The sequence below is a fragment of the Pleurodeles waltl genome, chromosome 1_2, assembly GCF_031143425.1.
Source record: "Pleurodeles waltl isolate 20211129_DDA chromosome 1_2, aPleWal1.hap1.20221129, whole genome shotgun sequence".
Lineage (NCBI taxonomy): Eukaryota > Metazoa > Chordata > Amphibia > Caudata > Salamandridae > Pleurodeles > Pleurodeles waltl.
The window spans coordinates 51,536,833-51,554,441 of record NC_090437.1 but is presented as its reverse complement, the minus strand read 5'-3'; the positions used below and the strand labels follow the sequence as shown (position 1 = coordinate 51,554,441).

The 17,609-nt window shown below is 44.2% G+C and overlaps 1 protein-coding gene across 3 annotated transcripts in view; it reads right to left on the bottom strand.

Annotated features, from left to right (window-relative positions):
- Nucleotides 1-8,889: 8,889 nt before the first annotated feature.
- The window catches only part of WDFY3 (WD repeat and FYVE domain containing 3), a 1,200,521-nt gene continuing 1,191,801 nt past the window's right edge, over nt 8,890-17,609 (bottom strand). For all 3 annotated transcript variants that reach the window (XM_069236246.1, XM_069236255.1, XM_069236264.1), the window contains one exon: nt 8,890-12,661. In XM_069236246.1, the coding sequence (XP_069092347.1) occupies nt 12,541-12,661 (121 nt within the window). In that variant the 3' untranslated portion in view covers nt 8,890-12,540. The remainder of the gene's footprint in view (nt 12,662-17,609) is intronic.

Here is a 17,609-nt window from a genome sequence, read left to right as displayed (position 1 = left end):
GGGAAACCTGGACAACCTCTGAAAAGCCATTTGTTCTCATCCAGGTGTGGCACCGCAAGGCCACAGACAATGAAATTGCTCTGCCCAGTGAGATGGTCATGTCCACACCTTATAAGAACTTAACTGCATCTTGCCCATCAGTGATTTTCACTGATCGCAGTGGTATGTTGGCGGAAGACAACATTCTCTTGCCAAATATATCCAGTCACTTGGATTCCTATCTGGTGGGGGGTTGGGACCATGCCAGGATTAATTCTGGATGTGGAGGTTTGGACCACCTGTCCGGGATGGGATATTGACTAGGGAAACTGGTGTCCCAAGGAGCTGAGTAATGGTGGCAGGCAATCGTCCTATGCACAGGAGCTCCTGTGCAGGACTTTGACCAAACCCTGAGTAGGACATCTGTAAGGGCTTCATTGAAGGGGAGAAGGGGTTCAGAAGGGGAGGCTCCTGGCTGAAGCACCACTGTCAAGGTATTCATCTTGCCTGCCACTGTGGGCAACTGACCGTCCAAGAGCTCAGTCACTCTACGCACCATCAATGCAAAAGAGGCTCCTTCCCCGAAGCCACGGTTGGTGGAAATACCAGGCCATTGTCTGGTGAAGTGTCTAACTCACTGGCCTCCACCAGTTTCTCATACCAGTTGTCCTGTTCCTCATCTGGGAGCTGGTAGCAATACAGTCCATAGACCCCTCCCACTCATCTCCATCCCCAGGCCTGCCAAATTAATAAGGCACTGGGTCCGTTCCAAGAAGCATAGAGCCAGTCGGCACCAAAGTTAGCATCAGACAACACCCATCCAGCTCAGTGTCATTCGGAAATAACGATGGGGGCGGCGTCAATGGAAAGGGTGGTGAGAAAAGTCCCAGTTTCACCTGCGGCTCTTCTCCGTATCCAACAAGGGATCCATGGGGCCTGACTGGCACCGAGGGCGAACCCACCAGCTTGGGTCTGGTAGGGCCCACTGCAGTGCCCGTGGGGCCAAAAGGCATTCCAGAGAGGCTGGGCCACCCAAATATGAGGCACATGGTCTCATTGAACTCCTTTAGCTGGGCAGGGGTTGCTACGGCTCTGGGAAATTCAGGTAAGCACAGCACATATTCAGACTCCGACTCTGTCGACTTTCATGGCGTGAATTGACTATGCTTCTGCATCTTGTTGAAAGACTTCGATGGATGCTGTGAAGTTGAAGACTTCTTCAACTTCTTGGATTACTTATGTTTGTGGGACTTTCCTGACAATTTAGAGTGTGACGATAACTATCAGGAAGGGCTCTGCAAACGGTCCCGGGACCTTCCACGCGATCAGGACCTCAAGTGTCGCTGAGCTGACCTAAATAGAGTGGCGAGGAGCTTGAGGGAGCACTCCCTCAGTGCATTCAGATCCATGGCATGGTAGTCCTTTGTGATCCCGCTACAAGCACCACAAACACACCAAGTGGGGGTCTGCCACTGACATTTGCCTGTGACAAGCCCCACATGGTTTGAAATCAGCTGTTTTCCTGGGTTACAATCCTCACACCAGAAGAAATGTTCTCAAAACAATTTGACAAAACATCAAAAAAGCCAATTAAAAAGTGACTGAAGGGTAGTTCAGACCTGGTCAGTGCTATCTGGTATGGAAAGGAGATAACTGACATTAGCGTGCTGGGGTGGCGCCTATATAGTTACCATGCATGTCACTTCCGGCACGATGATGTTAGCGAGGACGATGAGCAGAACACCACCTCCTACCAGCGCGCAGGGGTTGTGCTAAAAAATCTTCAGGATCCAGTCCACGACAACACCACCTACCAGCGCACAGGGGTTCTGTTCAAAAACATTTCCGGATCCAGTCTGATGGATGGGAATATTCTAAGGTAAGGAATATATGACTCGAAAATCTCCCTCTTCTTTTAAATCCAAATGTGCTCTGTTAATAAATGTTATTAAAGAATTTTACCCTACACTTCCATTAATAGTTTCACAGGGCAAGAATGCACCCCCTTCCAATATGTTTATACATTTCCTATTGATGTTAAAGCAGCCTAGCTGTACAAAACCACTGATCACATTGACAGATTTAAATCTAACGTAGGACTGCAATGGGGAAAATGTTTGAATCATACTTTCTCCATTCCCTTGTGGAACAAAGTATGGTCCAAGATACATTCCACCTTTCTGTGAGAACTACACCAAGACTCTTTTTCTACAATAGGCTATTTTTAACTCCTGTGTCATTATATAAGGTGAAACTTTGAGACAAGTGTTGGTCCTGCCACAACGAAAATAGTGATGTTTTACATAGATTACTTTCATACGAATAATTACAATAATTTAAATACATTTTGACAAAGTACAGATTTTTTTTTATAGATCTTCTCATTACTGACATTCCAAGGTTTTGTTTGAAAACCTTGCTAATTTTTATTGCCATTGCTTTGCAAATAATTGCTTCAAACTGGCAAAACACTTCTAATATTATTTTTGCTAAATGGTGAAACATGCTGTGTCAACCACAAACTAGATCGAGCACATATTTGGTCTCCCCAAATGATGACTAAAAGAGATTGGTTCTTTGTGCCATTTACTTCGTTTTTATGTAGGCATAATAATAACAGTGATATAGAAAATACAGTTTTTGATCTTTTTATAATTTTTTAATAATACATTGTTATTTATATTCCTATGCTACTTTAAAAAGAAAGTTCCCGGCTATATAAAGGTTGTACCATTCCTTCTTAAGTAATGTTATTTTAAACCAAAGTACTGGGTTTACATTATTTCTAACATGTTATTGTAGCTGTATTAATCTATTGAATAGCTGTATGTACTGATATTTTATTCATTTGTGCTACATAACCGATATGGAACTCATTGCCACTATTTTCAGATGTTCTTTCTCAAATGTAATGTGTTTAAATAAAGCATTTTTAAGCAAAGAATTGGCAGCTGGTTGCAGCATGTACACCAGAACAAGCTTGTTACTAAATGCACAGAGGAGAAACACTAACTGCAGGCACATGCTGAGAGAAGAATTTAAGCATTAGGCATTCACAGCCCTTGAGCATTCACAGATAATTTATCAATCAATCAGTACTTGTAGAGTGCGTCTTATCACCCGTGGGGTCTCAAGGCGCTGTTGTGGGCATGCTGATCATTCGAGGTCTTGAGATCTGTGTTGTGGGCATACTCTTTCATTTGGCATCATTTTTATTTATTTATTGTGTTTTATAAAGCTCGGTCGTGACCATTACGGTATCAGAGTGCTGTACAAAGAGAGAGCTGAAGAGGGGTGCAGTACATGATAAGTGTTTGTCTCCTGCTCAGGCATATTTACTTATGCTATGAACCTGTGGCTATGGAAGCACTCTATATGCAGCATTTGTCACCAATAAATGCAAGTTCATCTATGTCAAATTTCTGTGGATATTCTCTTTTACACTACTATGCTATAGACAGATGTAAACATACCAATGAAACATGTGCAACCGAAATAATTCATTACAGCCTAGCTGTGGATTTTGGGCCCTAGCTCCGCCGGCACAAAGGGAAACCTAGCAACCCTGTACTTTTTAAGAAACTAGACACCAGGGTAATCTACCAACCAGCATTTCCCCATGTCTCCCAATAGAAATGCTACCTCAATTGTGTGAGTGGGCCAAGTGCCTAGCTGTTAAATTTGGGCCCTAGCTCAGCCAGCACATAGGGAAACCTAGCAACCCTGTACTTTTAAAAAAAACTAGACACCCAGGGGAATCTACCACCCAGTATTTCCCCATGTCTCCCAATAGAAATGCTACCTCTCACTTGTGTGAGTGGGCCAAGTGCCCATGACAGGGAAGGGCCCAAAACATATTGTGGACACATCAAAATTATCTATCACAAAATGACCTGTTTTTGCAAGAGGGCAACTGTGTTTTTGGTCACGAGTCAGCGGCAATCCAGGGATACCTACCAAATCCAGACATTTCTGAAAACTAGACACCTGGTGGAGTCCAGGTAGGTGTGGCTTGTGAGGATCCCCCAACGTTTTCTTGCCCAGAATCCCTTGCAAACCTCAAATTTAGCTAGTAAACAAATCACATTTTCCTCACATTACTGTGTGGGATCACCGCGCTGGCACACATTTCCTATCACCAAGCGTTCCCCTCGGTCTCCCGATAAAAACAATACCTCACTTGTGTAGATGGGACAAGTGCCTTCGGCAGGGAAGGGGCAAAAACGTGTAAAAATTGAGGGGGAACCAAAGTGGGTCCAAAAAGGCAGTTTTTTTCCATATGTTTTCAGGCTGACTGATTTGGGCACCCACACAAGTGGGGCAGAGTTTTTATCAGTACAGATGGGGCAATGATGGGAGGTAGGCATTCTGTCGATTCCTGTGGACTCTGGACGTTTCCATCACAAAACTGTAAGGAAAATGTGTGAATTCAGGCAAAGCTGGAGGTTTGCAAGGCATTGTGGGGTGCATGTCCACAGATGTTTAGTTTTCAGAATAGTCTGGTAGATTTTTCTAGGTGCCAGCATGCCCAAGTTCAAAAGTGCAGCCGCTCACCATTGCAAGTAGGACGATATTGGAAGTTAGCCAAGCTCTCTTGGCCCATATGCACAATTAAAACCTAAAGGAGTCAAATGTCCTCATGTTTACCACTGGGATGAGATGCTTTGTCCGTGGGGGAGGGAGGGGACAGATACATTATTACCGCCTTCAGTTGGGGTTTAGGCATAACCATGCCCATGGTCGTGGGCAGCCCCCACCCCTCCTTTAAAAAAAAAAAAAATCCCTGGCACCTAGTGGGCTGTCTGCCTGTTAGGAGGGGGGCTGATTGGGTGTAATTACTTCCACCTACCGCCCAGAGGGTTAGAAAGACTGTGCCCCCACCCCTTCTTTAAAAAATATTCCCTGGCATCTAGTTGGGGGGGAGGGTTTAAGTTTGGGGGTCATTACCCTATCTGCTGCTGGGGGGGAGGGAGTAGAAAGACTTTGGTCCCTGTTTATGTGGGATGGGGCAGACCCCACCCCTTTTTTTTTTAATTAAAAAAAAATCCCTGGTGTCTAGTGGGCTTTATAGAAAGACTGTCTATATTTTTCTTTGGGGGGGGGGGGGCACTGCCATTCCCATTCTGGCCAGGCCCCCACCCCTATATATTTAAAAAAAAAACAAAAAACTGGTGTCTAATGGGCTTTCTGCCTCCCAGGGATCAGGAGGCAATAACTGCCATCTGCCCCAGGGGGCTGGGGGCAGAAAGACTGTCCCTCTATGTTTGGGGTAGGTAGGGGAATTGGCATATCCATTTTGGGCAGACCCCACCCCTACATACAAAATAAAAATCTCTGGTGCCTACTAGGCTATTTCACACATCTCCCGGTGGGGGGCTGGCAGAAAGTCAGGATTGGCCCTAAAAAATGGGGGAGCTAATGCCCTTGCTTAAGGGGCCTCTACCTCCTCCCTGGTGTCTAGCGGGTGGATCCCTGCTTGGGGATCGCCGTACTGTGGCAATTCCCAGGCAGGGATCCCCTAGAGAGGGGTACCATTGGATAGGGGAGATTCTCCCCTATCCAATGATACCTCTCCCATCTGCCTTGGTGCTCGGGGGCTAAGGTAGCCTCCTGAGCACCGAGGCAGTGAAAGTGAAATGAGCCAATTGAGTCATTTCACTTTTTTTTCTTCACTTGAATGACGTCAGCGCGCCATGCCCACTGATCGTCATTTCAGGGAAAACTAAAAACAGCCTCTGTTGCTGGGAAAGCTTTATCCCAGATCCCAAGGCTGTGTTTAGTAAAATCAAATACATCTGCTGTAAACAGCAGAGGGATTTGGTGGTCGTGTGCAGAGGATGTAATGGTTATGTCCTCAGCACACGACCATCGTAGCTGAAAGAAAGGAACTGATGGTGCTCATGGTTGGTACTTATATGCTGCTCCATCATAACTTCCACAGTAGAACCAAATAAAAGCAGAGCAGAACAGGCCATGTAGTGGTGCACTGGAGCAATGCTGTTTAAAACTTCCACATGCAGTCTGGCACCTGAGGATATTAAAAAGGTGAGGAATCTGAGTTTAGAAGTATCGATCAGGAAAAAAATGTTTAATGACCTGAAATGGAGGATGAGGAGATGGTGCTAATGACCTGAAATGGAGGATGAGGAGATGGTGCAATGTCTGCATCTCAGCATGGCAACGTGGTGTTGCTGTGTTCCTGAAAGGCACCTCAAACTTTGTGAAAGTGGTAGGAGGGTGGGGGTTTGGCAAGCACCATAGTCTAACTGTGGGATGTCCTGATTACTATTGTGTCTCATGTAATTGCAAAGCAGAGCACATGATGTACCAATGACAAATAACACATTATTCATGCCCAATCTCTTACTACTAACAAATGTAGGATATCACCTGGCCAGACCGGATTTTGGGAAAATTTGTCAAAAATGTATTTTAAATGTGTGTAAAATTTATAAAGCAGAAATTGCTTATAGTCAACTTTGAATTCTGGTTTCTGGAGAAGTCAGTACATGTTGCATGGATGTCAGACAGCATGAACAACGGAGGCTGGAGTGAATCAAGTTTAATGTGTAGTGGGGCCGTATGATGAATTGCAAGGGGAAAAACAATGATTGATAGGTGGGATCAGCTGCTGGCATGAGACATCATGTGAAAAAAATCAGGGACACCTACAAAGGCCAGGAACATTGTAGTGACTATGTCACTCTTAGGTGATCTGGTGCTGGTACTGGTGTACATGCAGTCATCAAAATTGTACCCACACCGAGTTGAAAATGCCTAGAGGGCCAGTGTGGAATATTAGTTATCCTGTTTGATGTGTAATTTTCATTCAGTGTGAAAACCAAATGATGTGCTAACACAATAAACCGCATGGGTATGCAAAAATATGGTAGCACTCTCACTTGCTGTGGTCAATGTATTCACAATAGCATTTGAGTAATCATCAACCGGCAGATAATGTGCATTAATATTCTAGTGATGAAGAGTAAACACGACCATCAGACACACCACATGACCCAGCTGAGGTTGCAGGAGCACGGCACCACTGATCACCTGAAGTACCTGTCACTGCTCTTGCCCCTCCTACTAATACCATTCTAACCACCTAGGTCGCCTCTGATGCTGCTCCCTCTCAACTGTGTTCAGCTGCCACCTTATCGCCAGTGATGCACCACCCTCTCTACAGGCACTGAAGATGCCACAGCTGGGTTAACTAACAAGGAAGTCTGCAAAGGTCTTCCAATAAGGACAGATGAAGATCAGCATATTCCTCACCTCAAGGCTTCAACAGACTGAGGTGTACATTTCTGCCTCAGACCATGAGTAGTAGGAGACAGTGGGAACTGCTTCTGTAGCCTATGGGCAGCGTAGTTACAGCACAAAGAAAGATGTGGCACAAGTTGTTGGCCATTAAGGCAGGATATGCTTCCCTACTCATGACATCTAGGGAAGCAGCAGCGATTGAGAAACATTTCCTGAAGTGAGGGACACCCTGAGGGAGACAGTGGCTGTGAGACAGCAGGAGGCAAGGCCTGCACCCACCCAACTGCAGCACAGCACCAGCACTACCAAGTGCCATCAAGTAATGAGGAGGATGGGGAATGTCACATGGAGAATGCTCGGAGGCCGGTCATCCTCATACAGGCTGTCGCATAGCCGATGGTGGCAGGACAACAATTGACCATAGTGTCTGTTTTCAAGACATGCTTCTGGAGCCAGTGGAGTGGCTGAGGATTACAGATAGTGACATGGCTGCCCAGATGCAGTAGAGCAATCTACCTCATTCTTCTTATGCAAAGTAGATTTGTAGAGCACAGCTAATCAATGGAGAAGGTATCCAGGTCCTGAGATCAACCCTAAGGCCTGCCAGGTGTCCCAGCATGGCCACAGAGGAGGTCTGCCCATGTGGCACAACTGTCCCTGGCAGGACAGATCCCTACCTTTAAAAAGAAAATTTCCTCAGTGACCTCAGGGTATTACAGCACATGGGTTTTGGGTTTACAGTAAGATAGACGGGATACAACAGATATGGTGTAGCTGGGGTTGGCTGTCATTTAAACGACTGGTAGTGGAACAACACTTTTTGTAATAATTTCCACACAAATATTTCTCCAATGTTTTCACCAGTGTTTTTATCTGTCGTCTATTGTCAGTTTTATGTGTTGCCAAAAGAACTATTGTGTACAATAGCAATACTTAAAGTGGGCTTTGGTGGTCAATCTCGTTTGTTTTGTTATTATTCAATGGGTAACTTACTCTTCTTGTGTTTGTCCTTCCCCTGGAGCATAACTGCTTTACAGTGTTTTTGATTGGTTGACTTATATCCTTCCTCTGCTTACAATCAGGGAACAACTTTCTTCTTTCACATTCAGCACTTCATGGGACTGCATGTGTTTATTCCACGTTCCCTCGGTTGCTTTCTTTGTTTTCAGTTGCAGTGAGGGGTGGGGCCCTGGGTGGGGTGAAGGGTGTTTCAGGTAGGTGGGATACGGGGTGGTGGTGTGTGGTTCGCTGGGAATAAAAATTAAATAAAAAAAAAACACTTACCTCCTCGGTCGCGCTGCGCCTCTCTTCTCCTCTCCTCTCCTCCGTCGCTGCAAGCAGGCACAGACTCCCAGCCTGCCCTGTGGCCAATCCTGACGCCGCTCAGAGCAATGACACAAATGGCGCTCTGCTCCATCACTTTGGGGTGGTAGGAATTCACCACAGAGCCATATGGCACCAAAAAATAAAAAGCTCTCTGAATCCAGTCAGGTGTTCAATATTCTCAAGGTGAGGAATATACAGTTAAAAGTATTAATCAGAAATACATTACTAATATGGTACAATGAGCTGCAACTGCGATCTGGTAACATTTCTCTTAATATTAACTATTGTAACATTGCTTGAAAAACAACTATAGACAACACGTTTTGGTGGTAAATAGCAGGTATTTATTGGTAATGAAAAAACAAACCTAAGATTACCTGAACTATTGCATTTATTAATGTATCGTGTTCGTGTTTCTCTACTTCTTCGCATTAGAGACAAATATACAATCAACATTCAGATATCAAAGAATGCACACCAGATAGCAATTCTTCGGGCCTTTTACATTTAACCACCAAAAACAGATGCTGGATTCTGCAATATAGTACAAAATTCTACACTCCAGTCGTAAGCTAGTCCTCTTTCAACTCACCCCCGTTGCTGTACAAATAAATGGCCACCTATAATGGCTTACAAGTTAATAACAGGACAAAAATATACATTGCACTGACACAAAAAGTCAGCAGTGTTAATAGTCATGCAACAAGTAACCAAACTTGCTGAAATTAAAAATACTTCCTAAAAACAGTTTAACTGCATAAATATTTATTTATTTTGTACACAGTTCTTAAAATGGTTCTTAGTAGGACGGAGAGCCAAAAAATTGATAATATTTTACAAACGAAGGTGCAAAATAATTTACCTATGGTGTTTTGCTACTGAGTGGTTGGGGGCTGCCCCTGGAGAGGAAATCTCTCACCTCTGAAAGCAGGACATTACAATAACGTGCAACATATAGATGGCGGGAGGGAAGATTAACAAAAGGTTAAGAATACTACGACAGAAAAGCCTTGAGGAGCTTGCATTTGGAATATGGACTGCCTTACACTGTATTTACTGTACATCTTATGACTATAATTATGCTGAAATACAATGCCATTCTTAGACACGTTTACTGTACGGTCAATTTGCAGACGTAAACAAAGGGGAAATAAAATTAAAAATGAATAACAATTGTTGCCCACAGCACCGCATAGATGAGATTAAACACAAGTGTGTGTATTTGGTACCATGCCTCTTCTAATCTAGTTAAAGCTATATACCAAACTGAAATAAAGTATGTGCAAGCAGACCATTTAAATTCTCTTTTCATTGATTCACTTGCTTGGCTCAATTAAAGATACCAACGCTGGCGAAATATCATTAAAGCTAAGGACATTTTTTTGTAAATAAAGGGTGAGACTCACTAAGCCATATAATGTTTTTCCCTCAGCATTGGATAAACAAAACAAGTAAAAAAAGAAAAATATTTTCCAAAGTTTTGAAGAAAGTGAAAAATGTTGTGCTTTGTGGAGTGGTTTGCTATTTGGGATCCTGATGCTGGTATAACTTGGTTACACATAACTTGAAAAAGTTAGCTATGCACACTTTTCTTTTGGTTAAGAGTGTACATGTGCCTACTTATATTGTCCCTTCAATATGTGTCTCACACTTCTGTGTGCTATTTAATGCTATAAGTAGTTTAGGCATATTGAAAAACACCTCCAAACATCTTAAAGATGCACAAAATAATGTTTACCACTTCTAAATACAGCGTCTTGAATACACTCCGCATTTAAGTTCAACCTTGACCAACAATATATCCTTTTGGTTCTATACAACTGTGACGTTAGACCCCCAAACAAGAAAAGTTTCAATGCAGGTTGTTTGTGACAGTATCCTCCGACTTCCTAGCACCCAATTTTATTTCTGCAATTTAGCTTGAGGAAATGTTTTGTTACTTGGACAGCGACATCTAAATGACTAACTGCTCCTGATTCTTTGAGACTATACATTTCTATTAAACGGACTCCATGACTAAAGTACCATTGAATGTATTGGAGAAATATGAGCCAGCTGCAGGCTCTGCATAGAGTGCCATGCATCCTCTGATTTTTGGTTTACTGAACTGAGACACCCTTGTGGAGGTTAATTGTGGTAAACAATTGTTGTCACATAGTTTAAGAAATAAACAGCTAGAGAAAAATCAATCAGTAAGAAATGATCAGGAAATCATTCAGCAGAGGGTGTGAAGACTAATAATGCCTCAAGAACGAATAATGCTGGTGGACTTTGCAATCACTTCAACAATGTACCACTTTTAAATCTCCACAATATGCCACCAGTGCATCGTATTTACTTAAATCTAACCTAATGCTTCTCCTTTTCCTCATGGTATCCTGCACACAAATCTACCCTAGATGCTTAAAGATTGTTTCACAGAAGCTTGAGGAGTTACCTTGCTTCTGGTGGAAGAACACTTATTTATGGGAACAGAGTTCAACCTGTGAGAAGGGTTTTCATGTCAATTCCAAAACCTCTCATGTTTCAAGGGCACAAAAGAGTCAAATATTGCACTGTAGGACCCCACACTATACGTGTTCAAAGTTACGACCAAATCATTTTTTTACCACCATCATGGTATTTATCTACACTCATTTAGGGTAAGGTGGCATTAAAAAAAAAAAAATAATAATTCAAACACTAATTTCCCGGGGTGGGGGGTTCACGACTCTAGCCCTTCTGAAATTGCAAAGAATGATTAAAAAACATAAAACTACTGCAATCATTACAAAATGGCTCTGTGAGATAAACAGCCAACGCTAATCACAATGCTGAACATTAGAAAGCAGAATGTGCTCAACATCTGCATACAGGGCAGAATAACAATTAAAAAAATCTCCTTGCATAGCAGTCTGAGCCCTTTCAAGAATTACCATAAAATTAATTAAATACACGTAGATGTACAACTGGTCACACTTTGGCCTGTTACCAGCACAGGCATGCAGGTGATGTGGGGTGCAGCGTCATCATTAAAAAAATCTGTTTGCCTATCTCTACTAAGCAAGGTGGACTAGATTTCCTATGCGGAGGAAAACAACTAATTGCACAACACTGAAATGGTAACACGATTCACAATAGTTGTTACAGGACACGGTCATTCACAATTGAGCACCAGGAAAAACACTCCCTGGGATAAGGTCCCCGTGTTTGCTTTCACCTGAAAGAGGAACCGCCTGATTAGATACTGTGAGCAACTAAAAAAAAAAGTCATAAAAAATAAAATACAGAAACATGTCCAGGAGGAATTTTTAAATAATAGAAAACACCCATAATGCTGCTGAAGGTTTTTTAGTTGGCTGTTTTTTTAAACACATTCTTGTAGTAAAAGGAAGGATGGAAACAGTTGTTTGTAAATGAGGATTAGGCAAGTCATTGAATCAGGGTAAACTGATGTCCCATGTAACAGGCAGTTACTTAAATTCATACAATATTTTGATAAAAAAGCTCATTATACGTATTTACAATATACACAAAGTTGCTTGTACAGAAGGCAGATTTACAACTATATTCTTAAAAGTATCTTTTTTTACGTGGACAAGAGAGCAATTCTACAAACACAAGACAAGAGACGGGTGAATGAGTAGCCAGTGAGGGTTTTTACACATTTTGTTTTTTTTCTGTTAATGTAATTTTAAGCGCAAAGGGTTGGCTAGGCGAAAAGCTTCATTCCTGGAATCACCCAAACTTGGTTGATGTTTGGTGCATTTGCTTACTCTAAAAGCCCAATGAAATCAATATAAATGTATGATCCCATTTTGTTTTGTTTAAGGTGAGTGCTTAAAAACACAGTACAAGGATACATGTAAACTGACCGGTTTTGTGTTTGTTTTAAACTCTTTCCCAAGTTCTTTGTATAGGTGCAAAAAGTGATTAATGAGAAATGCTTCTCAAAAACACCATCCATGTCACGTTTGGCATCTTGGTGGCTTTCTAGTTCCTTCCGCCGTCCTCAGAGCCCCGCTCGTGACGCAGGTTGAAATAGCAGTTTTGACAGACACGCACTGGAGAGGAGATTTTCAAACGCTTAATTTCAGATTGGAATCGGCTGCACCTAAATTGGTTTGGAAAAGGCAAAAATACATCAGTGAGAAGGGAGTCTTGCCTGAGATAAACATAGAATTATTTTTTAACATAACGAGCAATATGAGAAAACGTTAATTCTTTTTAAATGACACCCTTGGAGATTGGATGTCTGCAGTACAATGTTAAACACATCCTTAAGCACATCATTGCAGTCTACCTGCAATAAATAAAACATAACTACTCAACCTAAATGTATCTTACAATTGACTTTTGGTGTGACAGTAGCAGCTACCAGAGATAGTAATCTTAAAAGTACTTCACATGTAGAACGTCACTTAAATACATGATTGAATTATTTGCTTTACAGAATACTCGCTGGTGTTATTTTTTCCTGACAGCTTACAGTCACTAACGAGGACATATCGATCCATCCATCCATTTACTGTCCAGCAGAAGAACAAAAGAGTAAAACAGAACTCCAAATAAACACTCAAACACGTTTTAAAACTTGCCTCTATCTAGCGTTGACAGTGAGACGGAATAAACTGTTTAGAACATTTGTTTGACATTTATGTACCGAATATTGGTTAGTTCCAGTTCCGCAGAAAGCATTCGAAATGTTTTCTGAACATCTGCACCCAGAAGAACCTTTCACCATGGTTAGCAGTTGCCAACACACCGAGTATTACCAGGCAAAATTAAAAAGTAAAATGGGGGCTATGGTTATGCTGGTAGACAAGATTGCCACATAATACTGTTCCAAGACCTGGCTCACAATCCTGTACAACCCAGAAATGACTGGGTGGCCCCAAAGGCAGGATGAAGTGCAGACCACCGCCAGGTCAATGGGGGAACAGTATTGCTTGCTAAGAACAAGCGTGGGCTAGTACACGTTTGCGGCCAGCATGCAGGGTCAGGCATCAGAGACCAGGAAGCAGGACAGCCTGAGACTGCCAAGTCCTGCAAGCGTGGTTACTTCCCCAGGCCTGCCACTCTCACTGGGGACTGATGGGCCTAATAATGCAGCCTTGGGTTGATTGCAGCAGATACTGATGCAGACAGCAGATACTGTTACCGCGCAGCCCTCCATGCACCCCGGAGACCACCATCTTCCCAAGGCAAAAGATTCATTTCAAATGCAGGAGGCCTGTACAGCCTTCCCCACAGCCCTAGGGACGGCCACCTCCCTGGTGCTAAAGAGTAAAATAACACAGAGGGGCCCACGCAGCCCGTGGACACCCCATCTCCCAGGGGCTTATATCCAATGAAATACAGGGGCGCGTGCCCCCTGCTGTTCTGGGGGAATGCCACCTCTCCAGGGCAAATATTCTTTGAAGGAAGTAAGTGTGTGTGTGTGTGTGTGTGTGTGTGTGTGTGTGTGTGTGTGTGTGTGTGTGTGTGTGTGTGTGTGTGTGTGTGTGTGTGTGTGTGTGTGTGTGTGTGTGTGTGTGTGTGTGTGTGTGTGTGTGTGTGTGTGTGTGTGTGTGTGTGTGTGTGTGTGTGTGTGTGTGTGTGTGTGTGTGTGTGTGTGTGTGTGTGTGTGTGTTGTGCCGCCCCCCCCCCCCCCCCCCCCCCCACACCATCCCTGGGGACTGCTACCTTCCTGGGGTAAATACTGAATGAAAAGTTGTTGGGGCGCGCCCCCTTGCAGCCCCATGGACCACCAGCCCTCTGGTGAAAAATATTCAATGAAAAGCAGGGAGCTGCGTTTTATCCCCCTGCCCCTGCCGCGCGCGCCCCCCCCCCCCCCCCCCCCCCCCCCCCCCCCCCCCCCAGAGACACTCTCCACATATGCTCTTCTTCTTTTTTTTCACGAAACGCGACCTAACCGGTACTGACAATTGAGGGAACACTTGTCCGACTCTACCCTCAACCCCAATTATCCCATACCTTTAGTGGTTATATAGATTTCTCTTGGGAGCTGGTGTGGGATAGTAGCACTCCCAGTACTCTCTTTTTGTGTTTTATAAAGTTGTTAAACAGCACCTGCTTGCAGAAAGCAGAGTTTTAATCTGTTTCCAAATATGTATGCAGGGAAACAGATGAAAACATTGCTCCCGCAGGACGCAGGAAGCCGGCTAAGACTGCAGAGGCCTTGAGGCTGCCCGCATGGTCCGATCACACACACTCTTCCATCCCATGATGGGATGGAAGAGAGCGAGATTGTTATTGCAATGGTCTCTCCATGCAATAACTTCAAATTGTCACACTAAACAGATGTTTGGTTCAAACATTACAGTTACGTTTTGAACCTATGTAAAAAAAAAAAAGTGACTTCTGGCCTACAGGTATAGCTATTGCACTGTCACTCAATAGGTTGAAGGTTCAAATCCTGGTATTTCATGCACTGTCTCAGTTTATTTACTAGTGTAGTTTTGAATGTTAAACATTCTTAGTGATGTAATAGATCTTTGTCTTGAATGTCAAAGTTATGTCTGGACGCTACACACTAAGGAGTCATCTATGGACTAGTGATTAACGTCTGTGACCCTCACACTGAAGGTTGAGGGTTCCAGTCTTAGGGCCTGATTACAACTTTGGAGGAGGTGTTAATCCATCCCAAATGGGACGGATATACCACCAGCCGTATTACGAGTTCCCTAGGCTATAATGGACTCGTAATAAGGCTGGTGGTATATCCGTCACTTTACCCTCACTTTTGGGACGGATTAACACCTCCTCCAAAGTTGTAATCAGGCCCTTAGTGTGTTCTTTGGCTGTTTGCCTAATTTCATTTCTTTTCAACTTCAAATGTTTAAGGTACATACTGAAAGGAGTTCTCAATCTTTTTACTTGACAATTATATTTTTCTTTTCAATTTCCCCTAAAATATATAATTCTTACTATATTATTCATTAAAGTTTAGAAAAACTCTCTGGGAGGTTGACTGCATGGCTAGGACTTGCAGCAAACTACTGCTGCTCACAGCCAAAGGCCCTGGGCAGCGTGGGGTCGGGTGGGTAAAGGGCCTGGCCGCAGGCCAAACCCTGAGGCCAACCCCTGCAGCGCACGGCTTATTTTCATTATTCATGGTAATTTTGAATGAAATGCCATAAATGAAGACAATTACAGTAATAATATGTAGAGGCAAAATGGATGTTCTGTAATGTTGCTTTTATATTTTTATGTTCATTAACATGTCACACCCAGCCCTCATCCTCCTTGACCTCTCAGCAGCCTTCGATACCGCCTGTCACCACACCCTCCGCGCACACCTCCACGACGCCGGGACCCGTCACAAGGCCCTGGACTGGATCACATCTTTCCTCTGGTAGAACTTAGAGAGTCCGTCTCCCTCCGTTCCCGTCGAAAGCCACCAAGACCATCTGCGGAGTCCCCCAAGGATCCGCTCTCAGCCCAACCCTTTGTAACGTCTGTGAGAAAGTAACCTCTTTCTAGCCTTGTTACCCCCACTTTTGGCCTGTTTGTGAGTGTATGTCAGGGTGTTTTCACTGTCTCACTGGGATCCTGCTAGCCAGGGCCCAGTGCTCATAGTGAAAACCCTATGTTTTCAGTATGTTTGTTATGTGTCACTGGGACCCTGCTAGTCAGGACCCCAGTGCTCATAAGTTTGTGGCCTATATGTATGTGTTCCCTGTGTGGTGCCTAACTGTCTCCCTGAGGCTCTGCTAACCAGAACCTCAGTGGTTATGCTCTCTCTGTACAAATTGTCACTAACAGGCTAGTGACCAATTTTACCAATTTTCATTGGCTACTGGAACACCCTTATAATTCCCTAGTATATGGTACTAAGGTACCCAGGGTATTGGGGTTCCAGGAGATCCCTATGGGCTGCAGCATTTCTTTTGCCACCCATAGGGAGCTCTGACAATTCTTACACAGGCCTGCCACTGCAGCCTGAGTGAAATAACGTCCACGTTATTTCACAGCCATTTTACACTTCACTTAAGTAACTTATAAGTCACCTATATGTCTAACCTTTACCTGGTAGAGGTTAGGTGCAAAGTTACTTAGTGTGAGGGCACCCTGGCACTAGCCAAGGTGCCCCCACATTGTTCAGAGCCAATTCCCTGAACTTTGTGAGTGCGGGGACACCATTACACGCGTGCACTACATATAGGTCACTACCTATATGTAGCTTCACAATGGTAACTCCGAATATGGCCATGTAACATGTCTAAGATCATGGAATTGCCCCCTCTATGCCATCCTGGCATTGTTGGCACAATTCCATGATCCCAGTGGTCTGTAGCACAGACCCTGGTACTGCCAAACTGCCTTTCCTGGGGTTACACTGCAGCTGCTGCCAACCCCTCAGACAGGTTTCTGCCCCCCTGGGGTCAAGCCAGGCTTGTCCCAGGATGGCAGAACAAAGGACTTCCTCTGAGAGAGGGTGTTACACCCTCTCCCTTTGGAAAATGGTGTGAAGGCAGGGGAGGAGCAGCCTCCCCCAGCCTCTGGAAATGCTTTCTTGGGCACAGATGTGCCCAATTCTGCATAAGCCAGTCTACACCGGTTCAGGGGACCCCTTAGCCCTGCTCTGGCGCGAAACTGGACAAAGGAAAGGGGAGTGACCACTCCCCTGACCTGCACCTCCCCTGGGAGGTGTCCAGAGCTCCTCCAGTGTGCTCCAGACCTCTGCCATCTTGGAAACAGAGGTGCTGCTGGCACACTGGACTGCTCTGAGTGGCCAGTGCCACCAGGTGACGTCAGAGACTCCTTGTGATAGGCTCCTTCAGGTGTTGCTAGCCTATCCTCTCTCCTAAGTAGCCAAACCCTCTTTTCTGGCTATTTAGGGTCTCTGTCTCTGGGGAAACTTTAGATAACGAATGCAAGAGCTCATCCGAGTTCCTCTGCATCTCTCTCTTCACCTTCTGCCAAGGAATCGACTGCTGACCACGCTGGAAGCCTGCAACACTGCAACAAAGTAGCAAAGACGACTACTGCAACTCTGTAACGCTGATCCTGCCGCCTTCTCGACTGTTTTCCTGGTGGTGCATGCTGTGGGGGTAGTC